Source organism: Tenrec ecaudatus, chromosome 1, assembly GCF_050624435.1.
Source record: "Tenrec ecaudatus isolate mTenEca1 chromosome 1, mTenEca1.hap1, whole genome shotgun sequence".
Classification (NCBI taxonomy): Eukaryota; Metazoa; Chordata; class Mammalia; order Afrosoricida; family Tenrecidae; genus Tenrec; species Tenrec ecaudatus.
This window is the reverse complement of record NC_134530.1, coordinates 257,688,452-257,708,899: the sequence shown is the minus strand read 5'-3', so window position 1 is coordinate 257,708,899 and position 20,448 is coordinate 257,688,452. Positions and strand designations below refer to the sequence as shown.

The following is a 20,448-nucleotide window of genomic DNA, read 5'->3' as shown; positions in this document are numbered from 1 at the left end:
GAAACCGCCGCCCTTCAGTCAACTGGGACCCACAGTGCCCCTACCACACTACAGCGGGGAACTGCTCCAGACGGTGCCCACACCTGTGCTCTTTCTGGAAACCCACTGCCAGGCCTCCTCTGAGTGGATGGTGGGTTCACCCCTGTGTCTTGGCAGCCAAGGGCTCACTCCCTGCACCACAACGGTCCATTTCCTCTTCTGACCACCCTCTATTGCCCAAACCACCTGCTGAGGTTGGCCTGGTGCTTCAGGTGGGCTTCAATTACAGCTGGCAGAGATGGGATGGATGTGCCTCACTTTTTCTCTGAGGTTAATTTCCTCCTGGATTGGTAAAGCGGCTCACAGGCAATACAAGAGAAGGGGACCCTTCAGGAACCCTCCTGTGACAATCCAGGTCGCCCCCTTCTGGCATTTGACTTGACTCCCCAGGAAAGCCGCCTCGTCACTTAGTTGTAATGATTGGGGGAGTTTTATTTTTGTGGGGCGGACCTTGAAGCGGCTTTGTATAGGGGAGAAATCATCGACCTGGGCTCAGTGCTGTTAATAGAAAGGCCACATTTAATTAGAAAAAGAGAGAGAAACGAATCAGAAGGACCCACAATTTCTGTTGTCTAACGACACAATTTCAAAAGTCAAATGAATGTGTGATCCAATCATATTCTGGATTTAAGCAAACCATTCAGAAGAGGATTTGACAAGAGGAAAGCATTTCGGACGGCGGGTCACATCCCGGCTGCTACAAATTCGGCAGGGAGGGGCTACGGATTGGAGCACAGGGTTCTGGTCCTTCCAGCCTGGCCCTTCGAGCAGACGATCTGATCCTTAGGCGTTGGGGTTGTTCCTCATGAGCTCCACGTCAGCATCCACCATCTCCCTCACCAACTCCTGGGGCCAAGGGAAAGGGGGTGGGAGGTGAGGGGGGCTTTTTGCCTTGCTCTGCTCCCAACCCCCCACCAAGCCCCCCTCCCATCTCTGCTCCCGCTGCCCTCCCAAACGTGGACAAACTTTCAAGGGTGTGTGTGGAAGGGGAGCAACTGACCTGCTCACGCGGACATCCACTCCCACGGCCACCAGGACGCCCCCACCCCCATCCCCACGAAAGGGAAACTTACATCGAAAGTGACCTGGGGTTGCCAGTGTAGCTTCTGCCGGGCTTTGGAGCAATCTCCTTGCAGAAAGTCCTGGAGTGCGGGTGGGGGTGGGACAAGAGCTGGTCAGCAAAGAGGACAAGCAGGGCCCGGAGGTAGCCCCCCCTCCCCGCCCCATAGCCAAGTCCCCTCCCCCCCCCCGTTGTCTCCCACCGCGGGGCACACAGGGGCTCCCCGAGGAAGCAGGCCCCCAGGCCCCGGCCCTCCAGGGTTCCTGCGCAGCGCTAGAAGCCATAAATCATCGAGGCTGCATTAAGAATACACTGCACAGGCCACTTGAAAACCGTAAAAAGCCATCCATCCCCAGCTCGCTCCCAGCCACTCTCCTCCACGCCCCTCTCCCCTAGCGCGTCCTGTGGACGCTTTAATGACTGACCCCCCCCCCTTTTTTTTTCCCTGTCTAACATTAAGTTGTCAGGGACGCTACTGTGAGAACTGTTTCAAATTACAGCACTTCTCCGGCAAAAAGAAAAGTAAATAAATCACCAGGCGGGCCTGCCCCTCCCCCGATGGTCAGGCGGCATCTCCGGCGGGCGGGAGTCGGGGTTTGGGCGCAGGCTCCTGAAAGCCAACCCCGCGACAAGACTTGGATTCGGACGGAGAGCGGGCTGCTGCTGGTGCCTCGAAGTCACCAGCTCGGCTGCAGGGAAACGGCCGCTTGGCTCGGAGGAGGCTCCCCCTGCGCCGGCCCCTGGGTGGACGCCGATCCCGGCAGCCCGGCCCGCCGCCTGGGTGCTTTGGGCGCTGCTCCCCCCGGAGGCGGGTCCCCGGGTCGGACGGGGAAGGCCCCCCCACCGCTCTGCTGCAGGAGCGCGCCGCCGCCTCGGGGACCCACGGTAAGAGCTGCCCTGGGACACCGACGTGCTCCCCAAATGAAACCAAAGTTCTCCCCGCACCACGCTTACAGGTCAAGGGCACTGCGGACCGCCGAGTCGGTCGGTCATGGATTTCGTGACCGTCTAGTGAGAAGCGACCAGCAAAACGCGGCTTTTCAAGAATCCCCTGCAGCTGCTCTGCGCTCTCTCCTTCCTTCTTCAAGCTTCACGCGGGAGGAGCTAGCACACCGGAGGCTGGGGCGAGTATTTGCTTTTTATTCACGCTCTCAATCTGCCAGATCAGAGACGCCTTACCGCGGTATACAAAGGAAGGCCCCTGGACTGCTGCACCCCACCGGGCAGCGCCCCAGCACCCCGCGCGCAGCGGCTCCCCTCGAGCCACTGCAGAGCCCGGTGGCAAAGGAGAGAGGGGCAGACAGAGAACTACGAACTAACTGACAGCTGCATCTCAGCCCCTACCTGCCCACATCTGGGTTACAGGTTGCTGAAGAGTGACGTCGATGCAAACTGAGATGAGAATTTCAAGATGGGTTACGAAATGGAAGGAAGGAATTCAAGGACCATGGTAGAAATGAGAAAAAGAAGAAAAAGACTTTGAGAAGGACTATCGTTGGGGGGTGAGAGAGACATTTAGGTTTCCCATATAGAGCGGCATGTATCAAACAGTGGTAAGATCTAAGTCCCCAAGACAAAAGGCAGAAGGTGGAGATCGTAACAACAGGGTGACTTCGAGCCCGCCTGGTACAAGCCCAATTTGATATAAATCAATAAAAACATGAAGATCTTCTATTTTGACCGCACGCAATATTTAAAGAATACCCTGGAAGAGTCACACCAAGTGATAATCAAGTTGTGGAAAGTCTCCTTTGATTATTTCCTTTGGACTTAGCTGGGTGGGCAGGCCCAGGCCATTATTACAGATGCATGCTGGGAACAGCCAGGCAGGGGCTTTGGGGTGGCGCTTCCTCTGCACTATTGTGCCCCCTTTATTTTGAAACCTTTATGCTAAAGGGTGTTTGGATTCTATTTCCGAATGTCTGCACTGCTGGCTTGAAATTCTTACTCTATTAGAGTACTTTCAACAACTCTTATTTTCAATTTCCCCATCACTATTTTTTTAAGCTAAAGAAACCGTCCAATTTCAAAGGCTTTTCATTTCACAATACACCAAGGTATCCATTTCCTGTCCAAAATATTAATGACAGTAAAACAAGTTATTTCTGCTGGCCCCAAACGCTCATGTACAAATTGTTCAGTAAGTCAAATTTAAAAATGAATAATTACCAGGTTAACACAGTGCTACCTGGAGGGGGAACTATACACAGAGAACAAAGTTATTTATTTCTCTTTCCTGTCCCTCAAAAACTTGGATGCATTTTTACAATACTTGTACTTTACTATGAGAATCACACTCAGCCAGTTGTTCCCAAGGAGCCGTGAAAGGTGGCATCATTAAGTAACACAGTCCACGTCCTCCCTCCCCTTCCTTGACTCTAACACTTACAGGGCTTGAAGAAACATGGCTATTGTTTAATCACATAACACTTGCTGTAAATCAACCGGCATTTTCATAGGATACAATTCATGGTGCTCAACTTATAGTTAGCAAAACCCTAAAACCTAGTTTGGCTTCAAATGATCTCAGTAGGCTTGGGAAAGGAGCTCTGTATTGTAATTATGCTTCCTGTATTTTTCTACAAGTAGCTCATAATATAAAAACAACCAGTGAGCTACAATTAAGGGGAAAGAAAAATGGTTTTGAAAAGCTTCGGAACAGACCTTGCTACCCTATACTGCAAAAAGTATTTCATTGAAACCAGAGACGCATCCAGTTAAACTTCACCATTTCGTTTTCAGCCCAGTCCCTGCATTCCAGTCTAGCAGCTTACTCCAACCTGCTGCCAAGGCTCTGTCTCCCTGAGATTTAATTAGATCAAGAGATCTTGTGAAGGGGGAGGATGAGGTTCCATGAAGTAAAACAGGGACTCTCCGGCGCTGCTACTGAACCAACATCTAGACCAGTCAACATGCTTGCTCCTAGTCAACTGCTCAGGAAAGATTACGGACATCCCAGATGCTTTAGACTTACCTGCTCCTGATGGAATTACCCACTTCTTCTTGCTGTGTCATTTATATAAAAGATATAGTAAATGGTTTAGTCTACAAGGTTTTAGGCAAAAGGCATACTTAAGTTTGGCGGGGGTGGGACAGGAGCTGGGGAGAGGAGACTGGCGTGGACGTGGTTATAGCCTGCCTGTATTATAAGTGGACTGATAGGAAGGGCATGAACACGTTCTGTAAATAAGGCTTCCTCTGCCTGGAAAGAAAACAGATTGTGGAAATTGCATTCTTACAAGGAAGTGGAACACTGTGATTGTCAGTGGGGGTCGAGGAGGAGACAGTAAGGCCATGGGTTACATTCGAGGTATAGTTAACACCCTCCCACAAAGGCAGGCCCAGAAGAACTGAGGGGATCTGTTTTGAAATTGTCTTTCTCTCTCTCTTTTTTAGAGGGGGACAATCAGTTCCTTCTTTATTTATAGGCTGAAGGTTGTATTTTGACAACAGGGACAAAAAGCTGAATTAAAGCGATGATTTCATGTATAGTTTCCAAAAAGGACATACTGCACTGGGTGGTCTGGAACGGTCCTTAAAAAAATAAAAAAAGAGAGACAATAAAGTCCTGAGAAAAATCTGAAGCATTTCCATGCGAATATGACATTTCCTGAGCTCTGGCTTCTGATGTCTTCACTGTTTGCATTACTCTTTCTTAGGTGCACGGTACAATTTCAATATGTCATTTATTATTGTCAAATTCAATTAGGTTTAACGGAGCCCTTTACAGCAGCAGAGCTGCGTGAGGCCGGAGAGGAGACGTGTCTGTCCAAAGGCCTGAAGCGCTCTCATTTTTCTCTGACTTCCTGCCAACTGCTTGTTCGTTGGCCCTTAGGAATGGCCCTGTGGGGACATCAGGCTTCCATCCAGTGGTCAGAGTCGCTAAGAGCAGGATGGTAGGAGGGCATGTGGTGCCACAGGAAATTCTAAGGCTTTCCTGGCTTACGTTCTTGTTAGAGTGAACTGATAAAGGGGCCAGACCAAATCCTGGAAAAGTCATTAAGCTAGTTTCTGAACCCACAGTAGTTAACGTGAAATCCAGAAGAACGGAGACGGTACTGTGTTATCATCTTCTTTCCCAACTGTAGTGGCTTTTCCTCAAATCTCTTGGGTACCTTTTCATCTCCATCAAGATAACAGCACATCTTTAAGTACCGATCTCATTTTATTTTGATAATTCTTCAACACATTGAATCCCTCTGATTATTACTACGTCCCCCTCCCCTTGGTGACTTCCCCTACCATCTTGGTGTGTGTGTAGGGTGCTATTAAATAGATTGTGTCGTGTAGGATACCTTTTCAAGGTTCACAGGCTCAGTTCCTTCTCTTGCTCTTTCCTCAAGGTTGCCTGGGGGCACCTTTAACTAATATTGATTTCAAGCTCTGTTGGTTCCGTGTTCTAGCCACAGGCCTGCTTGTCAGGCTTCCAAGGGGCACCTGGCTTAGGCAGAGCCGCATTTTAAGAGTGTGAGAAGCTTTGGGTGGAATGCCGTTAAATCTGAAGTCTGTGGAAAGAAATGGCTCCCGAGTGCTATAAACACGGAGAAGCTGTACAGACAGGTCATGTTAATGAGGAAAACCAAGGCTGAGAAACCTCCAGTTCAGGATCTCCAGGAATTCAAGAGACAGCTGTGAGTGGCACTCCACAGTCACTTTTTCCCCTTCTACTTTTCTTCGAAAAGCAAAGCCCGGGAGTAGGGGTAGCTCAGGTACCGAGGGAACAAAACAATACCAGGGCCTCGGTGCTTGGTCTAACTCTGCATCAGTGCGGTGTGATCAAGGTTAGCGCGTCTTTTCAGAAACAGACGCTTAAAACAACACCAACAAAATACTTGACAAAATGAAAGAAAAAAAAAAGCTTCCAAGTTACACAGATTATTTCAGATTCAAGCTGTGCAGCTAGCGGTTATGAAGAATGGGGTTGGGGGAGGCGGGGTAATAGGTGTGTGGGGGGATCAAACAAAAACTCAAATCAAATCAACCAAATAAATGAAGCTGGAAAGTTCTCTAAAAGCTTGCAAGCGCATCTCTCTACTCCGATGCCACTGAAACTGCCTTTTCACAAATGTATCCCTTGACTGACTCCTTCCCAAAGAGGGACAGCCGCTCAGTACAGTAATAGAAGCAGGGGCGTTAATAAGGGTTGTGGACACGTCCCCTCTTCCCCTTGCTGCTGTGTATCAGCACAAATTGGAGTTGAAACCAGGTCGCTCTGCCGACAAGTGGTGATAAGAGACAAGGAGTGAGCAGCGGGCTGTCTGGGCTACACAGGAAGCTGCAATCAGCGGGCCTGCCCATCAATGGCTGACAGAGGCCCTCAGAGCCCCGGCACTGCCAGGGCTCAGCGCAGGCAAACCTAGCCAGTTAGATCCAGCCGCAGTGAGAGCAATGACAGAGAGGCACGGTAGCCAACCTCTGGCTTTGTAATCAAACCACTGACTAGTTGGGCCACCACACTGTCACCGCCACAGTGCTAGGTGGGCGTGAGGACCAAGCAAACCTAGAAAAAGGCCTTGCACGTCCAACCGCCAATGACCCACAGTGCTGCGCTGGGGGTGCAGTCCAAGCCTGGGCAAGGCCCAGCGGATCTGTGACCCGGCTCCATCCTAGGTTTCTGGATTGGGGGCTCCTTGATCTCACTGGTTGGATTTGTCACTTGGGTTCAGCAGCAGGGAGAGCTTCCATACAAAAAGAAACCCGTCCCTCCATTCACATGCATCGAAGCCTGGCTGCACGTTGGGCTGCTAACCCCAAGGTCCACAGTCTGAAGCAAGCAACTGCTCCTCATGAGAGAGACGGGGCTTCCTACTCCCAGAAAGGTTTCCTTCCAGTCTGGGAAACGCACAGGCTCCTACAGGGTGTCTGGGAGTCGGCACGGGTGTGTTGGCATGGAGGTTGAACTTTGTTTACCCATAGGCAAGCCCTCAGCCAAGCTGAAGAAGTCTTTCGAGCACTTTAGAGTTTTCTGGGAACGTGAAAGAAGAATATTGTCTACCTTATGTGTGTCCATTTGTAAATATGGCTTAAAAATCACTTTAGAAAGGGACAATTTAAGTAACACCACTTATAGTACAGCGTAAATCGAGATACATATTTTCTTTAATGGCTTAAAAAGTGTGGTTAGTGTAAAGAGAGGTAAAAAAGGACTCTGTAAGTCACACATGGAACACAATCATTTAGAGGAAACTCCGAATTTAAACACACTCATTTCCTTTGTAATCGTTTAAAAAATATTCTGGAGGAAGTCCTTGCACACCAGAGATGACGATTGGGGTCCACTTCTCCCTTCAGGAACAGATCACGACCTCTGGGGTTCCTGGGGGCCCCAGCCTCTCAGACATCAGCCCAAGGTGTCGCTTAGGCATGCTTGGCCTGGTCACCTCAGCCTTCGGCCCAGCCTGAGACCGGGACAGAAGCATAGGATACGCTCAGAGCAAGAGCTTTACCCAGAAGCAGACACTCTGTCTGGTCGTGCTACTGAGCTGACCTTGGGGTGGTTCTGCTCAACAAGGCTCTGGTGGGAGCAGGTTGAGGCGGGGAAAGCATCTCTCAGAAGCTGTGCCTTAGAAGTCTGTTGGGAACCGTCTACTCACAGGTCGGCTTTTTATTATGTTTACTTTTTAGAAAAGCAAATCCTTTCGAGAGAGAGAGAGAGAGAGAGAGAGCCTTGCATTATACAAGCTTATGAGGTACGATGTCTCTCTCCCTGTACCTGTCCTACATCTATAATTACAATGGTAGAGTCATTATTAATATTAAGCTTTAGGTCTTGATCCCATGTGCTTACAGGGGCATAAAGCTAGGGAAGGTGGATTAAGTGACTGGAATGGGAGCTCTCTTGATTCTGACTACTGCACTGATTTTGACTTTAACCAGCTGATAAGGACAGGGGGTGGGGGCTGACTCACAGTTGTAATTCGGGCGCAACTTAATGAGAGGTGCTAGAATGGTGTGTAATCGCAGGCAGCATATTCCAGGCTTCAAAGCCAGCTCCATCTGCACTGGAAATTAAAGGTTACTGTTAATCACTGAGCCAGGGTGTGAAGAGTTACCCATCCTGGTAGGAGATGACAAAACCTGGAGGACAGGAGATAAAGCCCCTGTAAGTGGGGCAATTACAGACGTGTGTGCCATCATTGGCGGTGGCTCTCTTCAGCACGGGGGTGCACGTGCACACGGCGCTTTTACCCTCAAAGCCCTTTTACAAACCTCACCTAATTAAGCCGCAAGCCAATCACACACAAAATGCAACGCAAGAGATCTTGTATCTGTTTCGGGTGGCACCTTTTCCAGACATGGCAGGGATGAAAGTACCTGGGGAGGGAAGCTCGGCTCTCATCACCACTTATCTTCCACATGCAGCCAAGGAGGCAAAGCCTCCCTTTGACCTGGAAAGGCTAACTTGTGCCACGGTGATGCTGCCTGAACAGGTGAAGATGAGTTTCTGAAAGGGTGTGGCCTTCTAGTTTTCTAGGACATCTAGCCATAGCTTAAAAAAGGGTCCTTTTTTCTTTAGAGTGACTTTTTCTAGAGAGTGAATGTAAAACATAGGCCTACACAATTGATGGGGTTTCCTCCCTGCCCCCTTTGGCTCTTTGCTTGACCTGCATAGCATAACAGGTCATTCCTATTCAAGAAACTTTTTTTCAACGAACCAACCAACCAACCAACCAACCAACCAACCAACCAACCAACCAACCAAATAACCAACCAACCAACCAACCAACCAAACAGCCATCCATCCATCCATCCATCCATCCATCCATCCATCCATCCATCCATCCATCCATCCATCCATCCATCCACCCAAATAGAAAGAACAAAACTGAGTCAGTCAAATGGACACCCAAACATTCACTCAAACATTCATTCTCTCCATAACATCTTAAGAAACTCTAAGACTCGCCAGGGCACTGACCACGTTAAAATGATTGCCTTTCGGTTATTGTTCGGGAAACTTTTCTTTTTTGAGGAAAGTATAAGGCAACGACGATGATGTCTGCTAGCACAGTTCCCGAGAGGCCCTTGCAGAGAGAGGCCAAGAGTAGAACAAAGACTGAGGAGGAAGCTGGCCACGAGGGAGAGTGACTGCCGTGGAGGGGAAGCCGTTCTGAAGAGCTGGCTCGTGAGCTTGGAGACTGGCGGACAAAGAGGAGCCAGACACAGGCAGGTCTCGGCTGGGAGAGTCTTCTCCAAGTGCCACTCACTGGTGCTAAGAAGGAGAGTGAAGGCCACTGGGTGGAGAGAGTGACCATGAGGGAGGAGGCCCTCCATGAGGCTGGAAGGGTAGGAAAGGTCAAGGTCACTGTTGGTCCCCCATGTGGTTCTAGCAATAGTCATGAGGGCCCAACACATAATTCCCTAGTCCCATCGAATGGTCCCTCAGGGAAGGTACAACCCATGGGCCTCAGTTGTAAACCCAATGGCAACTAATGAATTGAGAAGTGTGATGTTCTGAAGCTAGCTTTGGACGGTCAGCAGGGGCTGTCTTCTAGCTCTTTTCCTGAAGTTGGTGGATGAATTCTCCCTAACATATCCCAACCCACTGCAAACCCCTCTCCCCTCAAAAGAGAGTTCTTTTGGCCATCCTTGGGCCACTCCCATCAGAAGCATTGGCATCCTTCAGAGAGGGGTTCTGTCCAGGCTGCTGCAGTTAAGAGTCAAGGTGGTATATTTGCTGGGCTCTGGCACGAAGGCTAGAGGACCAGCTGTTCTGCTCCTGCCCAAGCTCTGCTATGCCAGGGAAAGGTCAAACAAGAACCCCTTCTGTCCCCTGAAAGCTTGCGGATGAAGCCTCTAACCCTCCACTTCTTGTGGGAGGCGAATCCTGGCTGGAAGAAACGAACTCTGAGCACCTCTGGCTGGTGAAGTCACCTTCGTTTTCTCTTCCCAGTTCTCAAGAGGACTGGAGACAACGTTGAGACAAGTTTGAGGCTCTGTGTGTGTGTGTGTGTGTGTGTGTGTGTGTGCATGTAAATGTCCGTTCGTGTACAGTAAAAGAACCTCTACAGTGAAAGAACTGGCAGCCTTGTTTTCTCAGTTGTCCTGCCTGGGACATGGAGTATGGGATTTGGGTTTTGCTCTCAGTCACCAGGGCCTTCTGCCCTATGAACTCAGAGAACATTGATAGTTGCTGCGTTTCTCTATAGAAGGGCCAGGTGGGAGAGGAGACCAGTGAGAGCTACAGCCATGACCATGGCAGTGGGTTGGTGGCCTGGCCACCTGAGATGGAGGGGACACAGGAATGGGTGCATTTAGACCTATGCTGAAGACAGAACAGAAACAGGAGTTCCTGGTGGACTGGGTCTGGGGGCAAGGGAAAGAGATGACTTCTTGAGAACTCCTAGGATTTTGGCTTGAACGTGACCCGGCATTGTACGAATATACAATGCTCCCAGTGATGCATAAGCACACCATTCCACCATGAAACACGGCCATTAGATGTTATCTCCCTTTAAAGGAAGCCTCTCATTTTAATGATTACAAAACAGGGTCTCTTTAAAAAAATTACTTTTGTACAATTACCTCTGATCTATTATATTGTTCCACGGAACACACTGTCTTTTTTATTTTTTTCTCTTTTGATTGGATGCCAAAGCCTCTGAGCAGAGGAAGGCCACTTAACAGAGAAAGTAGCTCCACTTCCACAGGCCCGGCACTGTCCTGTGAAAGGAAGGTGGAAGAGACAAGTCTCTCTTCATGACCCTGGCTGGGACCTTGCCAGCCAGGTTGCAGTGCAAGTCAGGAAGGGGTTAAAGTCAGATTGGTCCACTGCCCCTACCGACACGTCCACTTATCCTTCGGCTGCAGCAGGAGGAAGTCCGAGAGGTGGCCTTTCACATGACATCATAAAAGCCTGATTTATCGCCAGCCACCAAACATCTAGAAAATCATAACATCCTTTCAGGAAAATCAAGTGGAAAATAATCAGATTTGCTTTGATGACCCGTTCAGTGGGGACTTCAGGCCCGACACGCTGCACAATAACTCTTTGCAGGGGCTTTGTCCACTCTTGAAGCTGTCCTCACTGACCAGGTCTAGTGGGAGTTTCAGGGCTACCTACAAGGGAGGTTGGGTTTAATGTTCCATAGACAAACACAATTGGGTGTGGCCTCTGCCAGCCTGCCTAAAATAACACTTTAGGTGATGGATGGGAAAATGCTCTCAAAAGGACAACCAGTTGCTGGGGAGTCAACTCCATCTGACTCACAGACACCATGAGATTGTCAACGGTTGAGGTTTTGGAAGTAGTTCACCAGGTCTTTCTTCCGAGGTGCCTTTGTGTCAACTTGAACCTCCGACCTTCCAGTAACCAGCCAAGTGCATTAACCAATGCATCACCCATGAACAACTTGGGAGACAATAATGAACAAAGAAACAAGAAAACAATCCTCAAACCCACTGCCATTGAGTTCATTCTGACCCAGAGTGACCCTGTGTAGGGTTTCTGGGACTGTCAATCTTTATAGGAGCAAGCAGTCTCTTTCTTCTCCTATGGAATGGCTGGTGGGTTTGAACCACCCACATGACGGGGCTGAGAAAGTCATATTCCCTTATGTAACCCACTTACAAAACAGCTAAATCAAACCACGTGACTGCATGCGCACGGTGAGTCACACGCGGTGGAAGAGCCTGCTGCAGCCGTGGATCTGATGGGACACAGTGCCACTGGTTTCATAGAGAGGACCTTGGGTGAAGCGACAGCAGTCTTGGTCTTGACTACTGTGATTACTGTGGCTTTCCCACAAGGATGGATTCCTCAAGTACCTCAGCAATGGTGGCAAGAATAGACTTGGCATTTCTGTACAGCCAGAACATTGTACCAGCTCAGTCCCTGCCTTCTATTGTGGTGGCGGATGTGCTTCCACGTTGCTGGATGCGATGCCACTGCTGTTTTAAGTACCAGCAAGGTTGACCATGAACTGAGACCCAGAAGAAAGGCCTGGTGACTTAATCCAGAAAATCACCCAGCAAAAACCCTAGTGGCCACTAAAGGACATCAACGGATACCGTGCTGGAAGATACGGTCCCTGGGTTGCAAGTCATTCAAGAGACGGAGTGGCCCCAAACACGGGCTTGAACTTGCCAGCACTTGTGAAGAAGGCAAAGGACCGTGGCGCATTTTGCTCCACTGTACATGAGGTTGCCATGAGTTGGAGCTGACTTGCTGGCAACTAACCATCACAACAAAGCACGGACCCCCGGGCCATTTGCCATGGAAGGATTCGTTTATCTCTGCGCCGACATCACTAGGCTATGACACTCCCAGGGGACTTCCTCGGGCAGAGCGAGGTTTGGGGTCAGATTCTTCTCAGAAGTGCCGCTTTCTAGGACAAGAAGAAATACCAAGAACTGCCTGACTTAACTTGGCAGGCTTGGGAAACTTCCAATGGGCCTCAACTCAGGGTCGGACCTCCTCAGAGCAACCTTTTCTAGGAAAAGACTACAATTCACAGAATTCAAACTGGGTGGGCCTTGCTCATGCCACCATGACTATTTCAAACAGAAATACAGCCATCCCTCACATGTTGGGGATTGTCTACTCCGGGCTTGGGTAGTTAAGAAGCCCATTACAGCCAAGTCCAGTGGACCTCATGCTTTTGGGTATTACAAGTGCAGCTCGCCTGGAAAGTACAAAGTCTATTTAGTTCTTGATCTTGGATGGTGCGAGTCATTAAAGAAAAGAATGCCTCTCGCCATCCCCATCAGAGTCACAGTGGTTATGACAGTAACAGTTATCACAAAGAATGACAACAGCACAGAACTTTACTATTTTAAAAGAGCTTTTAAACTTTGCTCATTTAGTTTCAGCAACATTCATTCATACATCCAATAGCTGTATCGAACTGCCTTCAAGAAGATAGGTCTACAGACCTGGAACTATTCATAAGATATTTTTTCTTTTTTTTGTTTTCATGTCTATCTATATAAGATAGACAGGATAAACAATCCCAAGGAGGAAACAACAAGATTGATGGTTCCAGGGGGACAGGGGAAAGGAGGAAGTGGTGGAAAAGAAAGGGAGTAGGGAGCCAACAAACCCATGGACAAGGGAACAATGAGAAGGGCATAGAATGCCAGGTGGGGTTCGATCAAGTGCAATGTAGCCGAGAGGAAATACAGAGAGCCAAATGAAAATCGAATATGGTAATGGGACAGGAGGAATGTAAAAGGAAATAGAGGAAAGGACTAGGAGGCTAAAGACATTTATAGAGGTATAAACATAGGTATGTACATATGCAAATAAATTAATATATGATGATAGGGATATAGTTTATGTACATATATTTATAGGTTAAGTATTAATGTAGCAGATGGACATTGGGTCTCTACTCAAGTCCACTCTCAATGCAAGAACACTTTGTTCTAATAACCTGTGATGCTCACCTTCCTGACACAATTTCTGAAGACAAAATGGGTGCCTAAGCAAATGTGGTAAAGAAAGCTGACGGTGCCTGGGTATCAAAAGATATAGTGTCTGGGGTCTTAGAGACTTGAAGTTAAACAAGCAGCCATCTATCAGGGAAGCAACAAAGCCCACACGGAAGAAGAACACAATCCTGTGTGATCACAAGATGCCAACAGGATCAGGTAGAAGACCCAAAACAAATAACCGTTTTGATGAGAATGGTGGGGGGCAGAGTGGAGACCCAAAGCACACCTGTAGACAATTGTACATCCCCTCACAGAAGGGTCACAAGGAAGGGACAAGTCAACCAGGGTGCAGTACAGCACCGAGGAAACACACAACGTTCATCTAGTTCTTTAATTCATCTTCAACCCCACCCCCACCCCCACCCCCGCCCCCGCCCCCACCCCCACCCCCGCCACTGCTGCAGATAAGCGCTCTCAACACACAGAATCCAGGACAGAGAAACCCCTCACAACCAACATTGAGAGAAGAGTACCATGTGGGTAAGGGGAGGTTCGGGGAGAAGGGGGAGAAAGGGGGAATGGATCACAGTGATCGACACATAACCCCTTTCCCCCCAGGGAGATGAACAACATAAACGTGGGTAAAAGGAGACAGTGGATGGTGCAAAATATGAAAATTAAAAAAATTCTAAATTATCAAGGGTTCAGAAGAGTAGGAGGGTGGGGAGGGAGAGGGGAAAAGAGGAGCTAATACCAAGGGCTCGAGTAGAAAGGAAATGTTTTGGAAATGATGATGGCAGCAATGTGCACAAATGTGCTTGATACAATGCATGTATGGATTGTTACAAGAGCTGTAAGAGACCCCCAAAATGAGTTATTAAAAGAAGAAGAGCAAGAAGGAGGAGGAGGATAAGGAGGAGGAGGAGGAGGAGGATAAGGAGGAGGAGGAGGAGAAAGGTCTGGTGATAGAGGGTAAGGAGAGACTAGCAGTCTCAGGCAGGAAACAGATGCCTGGATTAGGCACAATGAAGCAGTCTGAGAGAGAAGGGAGTGGACGCATATTGAGGGCACAGGGAGAGGAGGTAGAACAACGAAGGGTGTAAAGGGGGAGGCATAAAGAAACAGTGGTATGGCTCACCTGACCATCTCATACTAGGATTAGGTTACCTTCAGAGAGGCAGGGGAGGGGCACACCGTCCGGTGAGGCACTGGGACGCTGACAACGCTTCCCAGAATAGGTCAATCCAGGGCAGTGTTATAAGAACAGGCAGAAGGTAGGCAGGTGAAGAAAACGGGCAGAGGCTGTCCAGGTAGCGGGGGCCATACGGGTGTTGGGCGTCTTCAGGCCGACACTGTGGTATGGGTGGAGGTGGGAGAAGTCTCTCCTCATGTTTGCCGTGGACTACCAAGCCTATGGTGCTGGTGCAGCATGAGCTTTGGGGCCAGGACTAAGTTGATCCCTATTTCCACCACTTGCTATCTGGGAGAGTGGGGCCTCATGGGACTCGGTTCCCATTCACGTACCTGTTCAGCTATGTCCGTCTGTGACAAAGAGCAGAGGTAATATATGGGTCCCACACAGTGCCTGCTGTTGGGTCCTTTGGGTCAGGGTATCATTTTAATGGCACCCTGAGGGGTCTACAGAACCAAGTGAAATTCCTATGATGGGCAGTCAAGTGCTTGGCACTCAAGCCCTGGGAGATTCCTCCAGCCTTTTCACTCAGCACTCCCCCAAATTTTAGCAACCTGGAGCCTCCTTTTGCTGGGAAAGTTTCTCAGTATCTTGGTACACTCTTGCTCCTCCACTTCAGTTCTTTGAAATGTTCCCATGTAGACCCACCTGGGGCTTTTTTTTTGAGGGGGGGTCAAATTCAGGTGGAAATTCCAGATCCCCAACGTCCCTCTTTGGCAGCATGGCTGAGATGGTGCCTCAACGCTGACGCTGCCGCCCCTTGCCCGGGCCCCTCTGCACGCTCAGTGCTTCCCCCAGGCCCTCACTCGCTCACCACTTCTCTTCACGCTGCTCCGTGCTGCTTGCCCCGGGCGTCTGGCCATGACCGACACACCCCACATCCTAGGCCACTCTTTGAGGGGGGTCACAACTTCTCATGTGCTCCAGGATGGGCTCTTGCAAGGAAGGACCATGACTCACCTGCCTAGGTGTGCCCAATGCTGTCAAGGTGTGCTGCTGCAGCAGTCGGCAAGGGATCAGTCACTACCACAGAAGACCAAGTGATGGACGGCCTGCCCTGAGAAGACGATGCTTATGTGGTCCATGGAGACAAGAAGGACCTGCTTCAGGATGCTCAAGAGAGGGAGCAGCTTGGGTGAAAATGTCCAGGAGGAGCTGGGCTAACAGGCCTGCATTTCTAAGGGGGCTATGGGGTGGAGTGGAGCAAAGATGTCTGGCAGGTGGGTATCTCCAGGGCGGAATGCTCTGTGGCTCCTTCTAGAAAAATCTCTGGGTCTTACTAGATGGTGGCTTGGGGCTTGATGATAATCCAGGGGTTATCAGCTTGAGTGAACTTTTCTAGAAGGTCCTGGGAATGGGCTGGAGGTGCCCACTCTAGTTCCAAGGAAGCACTCCCCTCAGTCCTAAGAGTCTAGAATTGTGGGAAGGGGATTCCAGGGCTGACACATTCATGTTCCTCAGGGACAACTGCAGTCCTTGTTTCCATGTTAGCAAAGGCACACAGGGAGGAACGTGTTCTGCCGACAATGGCAAGGCGAAGGTGCCTGTGGGGGAGGCACTGCCTGCCTGGGTCATGGCACGGAGTGGTTCTTTCAAGAGCAGAGATTTATCTCCTTCCTGTCAGGGAAGGGAAACACCTGCTGGATGGCCAGAGCCCCACGTAGCCCAGCAAGTACCTGCCTGACCCTCCGGCTGTGGTAGAACCTGACGGGTAGCTCTAATCTCCATCAGGTGACTCAGGCTGTTGGCACGACCTTCTCCTGGTTGGAGCAGGGTGGGGCATCAAAGAGTCAGAGAACGTAGAGATGGAAATGGCCCTTGAGCTGACCCCCACAAATGGTTTGGGTTCTCGAGACACTGGAGCATTGTACCTCCAGTTCTGATCATGCAGCCCACCTCTCTCTCCCTGACCCCTGCCTCCTTCTGGACAATTCCCTTATTTTACAGTACTGACCAACCTACTGCTTCATGTTGTATGTGTATCGGGCCTGCATGTGCCTGGCCCACCTTCATGAAGAGGAGGCCTGATGGAGATGCTCCGAGGGATCCACCTCCTCTTTTCTCCTAGAAGTGTCAGAACAGGCTTGGGTGCTTCTCCGAACCCACAAGTGGCCCCTCAATTCATCCACCCTTTGGAGCTTCCCCTGCTCTTCCTGGCTACCAACTCGGGAAGGGTACCCTGGCACTTTGGCTCCCTTTCTGGGTCAGGCTGAACTGCATGTCACCGTCCAGACATTAGCAGATAGTAACAAGCCTTTTTCAGCTGCAATCAGACAGCCCAGTCCAGCCTCAAACCCATGCTAAAGGTGTCAGTTCTACAACTGCTCTCTGGGTTGGCTGCAAACTTTGGGTTTTGTTGGGGAGAAAATGAATTATTTCTGTCATCCATTCAAGATAATTCCCACTCTTGAGGTCAGGGTCACCTGGCTTTTGTCCCTGAGGCTGGAGAACAGGGTTTCCCGGTGGCTGGAATCTTGAGTTAGAAATGGAGCGTGTGGCTGTTCTTAAAAATAAATGAGATGCAGAGTTATAGCCTGACTAGGAAACATGGTTTAATATCTGTGGACAAGGTTCCTGTGAGACCCAGTGGCAGTTGTCTGATCCCAATTCGGGGTGTGGGGGGGGTGCAGAATGGCTGGGGTGCAGGAAGGTTTTGCTTTCCCAAGCCAGCCACGGACGGATCCACATCCCCTGGCTTCCCAAACTCACAAGATCCGCCAGGGTGGCCAACCCCACCTCAGTGCTCACCCTCCTCCAATTAGCCCTCTCTAGTCCTGAGTTTTCCTGCACTCTCCTGTCATGCATTTCTTTTTTCCTGTGTTGACATGGCTACAAAACCAGGGTTTGGAAGCCCGCATCCGTCTTCTTAGGAGGGCCGGCAGCTCTATCACAGGCTGGCTGACGAGGTGGCAGTGGGCCCTGGGCAGAACGCACCCGCCTTCCTTCTACTTATCTAGTTGCTTTTCTCGATCCTGCCTGTCGAGAAATCAGCGATTGTCAACAGATGTTGTGGCATTTGCGACGAGGGTAAGTTGGTGGGCACCTCAGCTGGTCCAATGGATCAGAACCTCAGCAAAGAACTTCCCAGAATCGTCTCGTCAGACCTGAAGGTAGGGGTGGCATTTGATTCTGCGGCAAGGCGGTCGGACCCAGACAAGTTCCGGGCCCGGTGTAGGCATGAAAGGAAACTGGCCTTCCTCATTAAGCTACACCCCAGTCTGCCCACAGCTTAGCTAGATGGCCCCTGGGCCCAGCCCACTCCTGAAGTGCAATTGCTTCATTTTTTTGCACCTGGCACCACGCTGGCTCCCAGGGTGTTCTGCTTACCCCATCCCCTGGCATAAACAGGCAAGCGGAGCCCTCAATAGACCAAAAGAGCCAAAGGGAAGAGCACTCTGAATTTCGGGATGAGGGGTCTGGCCCGCCTCAGCCCACAGGCTCCCCTCTGGCTCCTCAGCATCATCTCCAGAAACCTCCCGTCCACGTCTCCTGCTGTGGGCCCCTTGTCCTCTGACTCCTACTGGTCCACCCCACAGACAGGCAGGCCCTCAGACTTCACCTGGGGAAGTCAGGTGTCCCCGGGGGACCATCTCTGGGGTCCCCTGCTCTCGGGACTGATGCCAGCCAGGTGAGACACCGTAGCCCAAGGACAGAAGGCAGAAGTGGACCCGTCTGAGGGCCGTGAGAGCCATGGCAGGAACCGACGCTCAATGGCTATTTTGCCACCAACGCCCAGTCACTAAACGTGCGAACTATCACCCAGAAACCACACTGCCGGGCATTCACACCTGCACTCAGCATGGACCCCAAACTTCCTGCCTTCTTTTCCGTTTTGCAACCTGACATCAGGGAAAACATTGGGTGTCATGCTCATGTACTTAGTTTTATTTTAAACAGTTTTATGGACACTTAATCTACAAATCACACTATTCAATAGTTCGTTCGTATCAAGAGGAACTATATAATCATTGCACAATCACTTTTACAACACTTTCTTCCCATGGCCCCCACCCCCATGGTTAAATCACTTTTAAAAAGAGCTGCGTGATCGCCCTCCCTGCCTCCCTGCCTTCTTCCTCTCAGCTCCATACACACGTGCGCTGGCAGCCGAGCTGAGCCCTCCGTCAGCCCAAAGCCTTCTCAACCACTCTCCTCAGTCCCCTGCTTCTTTCTCCACCACCCGGATGTTCTCCTTCCTTCCCAGCTCCCTGGTAGAGTTTAAAACCTGTACCCACGTGCAAAGAGCACCTGAAAGTGGGTCTTCAGATTCAAGACCCAGTCTCCTCTTCTCAATGTCTCCTCCATCCCAGTGGGACTGAGGGCCTCACTTGACAGAAAGGAGCAGCGGGCTTGGTGCCATGAAGATGTTTGCTGACAACACAGCTGCTAAGCCTCGGCACGCTTGTCTCTCTATGGTCCCCCTGGTGGCCTGAACGGCCCTCCTCAGCAGACTTTCCCAGGACCTCACGACGAAGTGGTGGCTCTCTCTTTCTCACTCACCCTGCCTTCACATCTGTCCCCTCCTGACTTCTCCCAACAATCCCACGAGCTAGATCAGGCCCCCCTCCCCCCACGAGGAAACTGGGACTCAGTGAGGCACAGGCCTAAAAACACAGACTGGTGGGTAGAGGATGGCGACCAGACTCCAGCGCGGGGTTGCTAACTCCTAAACCCACGTCTGGACCACGACGCCTTCCTTCCCGCAAAGACAATGGAAGTCAGGCCAGGGGCAGGCCACGCTTGCTGGGAATCGCCTGGGGACAGCCATGGTGACCACAGAAAACACTTCCAACTGTATGGTTCCCCGAAGTGTTTCTCACAGGACATGCTGTACCCACCAGGGCATCATCGCCAGGCTCGGTGAACTGCTGAATGCCTCGACTTGGCAGGCCACTCCCTCCCACGTTAAACTCCTTCCCTGCTCCCTTGGCCTCTCTGGTGCCCACACAACTTATCTTCCCACCTCTCACCTTTCCACACCCTCCTTTGCTGGTTGGCCCTCCTCCTCTCACTGTTCACATTGCAGACATTCCCCTGAGTTCTCTTCCCTGCATCCTCCAGGCCCTCTCTCTGGGTGGCCTGCTCATGCCCACGAGCTCCATTGTCACCTCTGTGCACGGGCATGGCCACCTGCATCTCCGGCTGTCACCTTTCTTCCGGACCTAGTTTGGCAGTTTCCCTGCTTGCCTGACAGCCTCAGTCCTCTGCCCACGGACACTTTCAAGTCATCATGCCTGGGGCCCTCCCCTGAAGGCATGCCCGGCACAGCCCACTTCTCTCGCTCTTGTTGTCATTGCTGATCTTGCCATCAGTTTGTTACTTCACTGCTGTGTCGCTGGGTCCAAGGGGCATGAGGGCAGAGCCTGTTTGTGTCTGGCAGAGGGCAGACCCTCAGCAAGGGATGTGCGGAAGTGAATGTGGACAGGAGCTGAAGTCAACATATTCTTCCCGATTCAGTGCTCCCGTCGCTTCCCCACTGCACTGCTCTCATGACTCCCCAACACCGCAGCTCATTCCCAACACTTTCTGGGGCTTTTGCTTTGCTCCTCACTGGCTCCTGTCCCCACTTTCCGCTCAAAGGCTCTGCCTCTTCACAAACCTGTCGCTTCTTCATGAGCCTGCCTCCCTTCGTCTTCTCAGAGGCACGCACGCTTCCTAGACTAACATTGGTACTCTGAGAAATCCCTCATTCTGAAACCTTTCGTCCAGTGGTTCGCAACTTTCTTCATGCCGTGACCCTTTAATACAGTTCCTCATGTGGTGGTGACCCCCCAAAACCATA

At 50.6% G+C, this 20,448-nt stretch overlaps 1 protein-coding gene across 1 annotated transcript in view; it reads right to left on the bottom strand.

Moving 5' to 3' along the window:
- Window positions 1–540: 540 nt before the first annotated feature.
- The window catches only part of GMDS (GDP-mannose 4,6-dehydratase), a 685,335-nt gene continuing 665,427 nt past the window's right edge, over window positions 541–20,448 (bottom strand). Inside the window, exons 10-11 of the mRNA XM_075531631.1 lie at window positions 1,113–1,181; window positions 541–885 (exon numbers count right to left, since the gene is read on the bottom strand). Coding sequence (XP_075387746.1) covers window positions 823–885; window positions 1,113–1,181 — 132 coding nt within the window. The 3' untranslated portion in view covers window positions 541–822. The remainder of the gene's footprint in view (window positions 886–1,112; window positions 1,182–20,448) is intronic.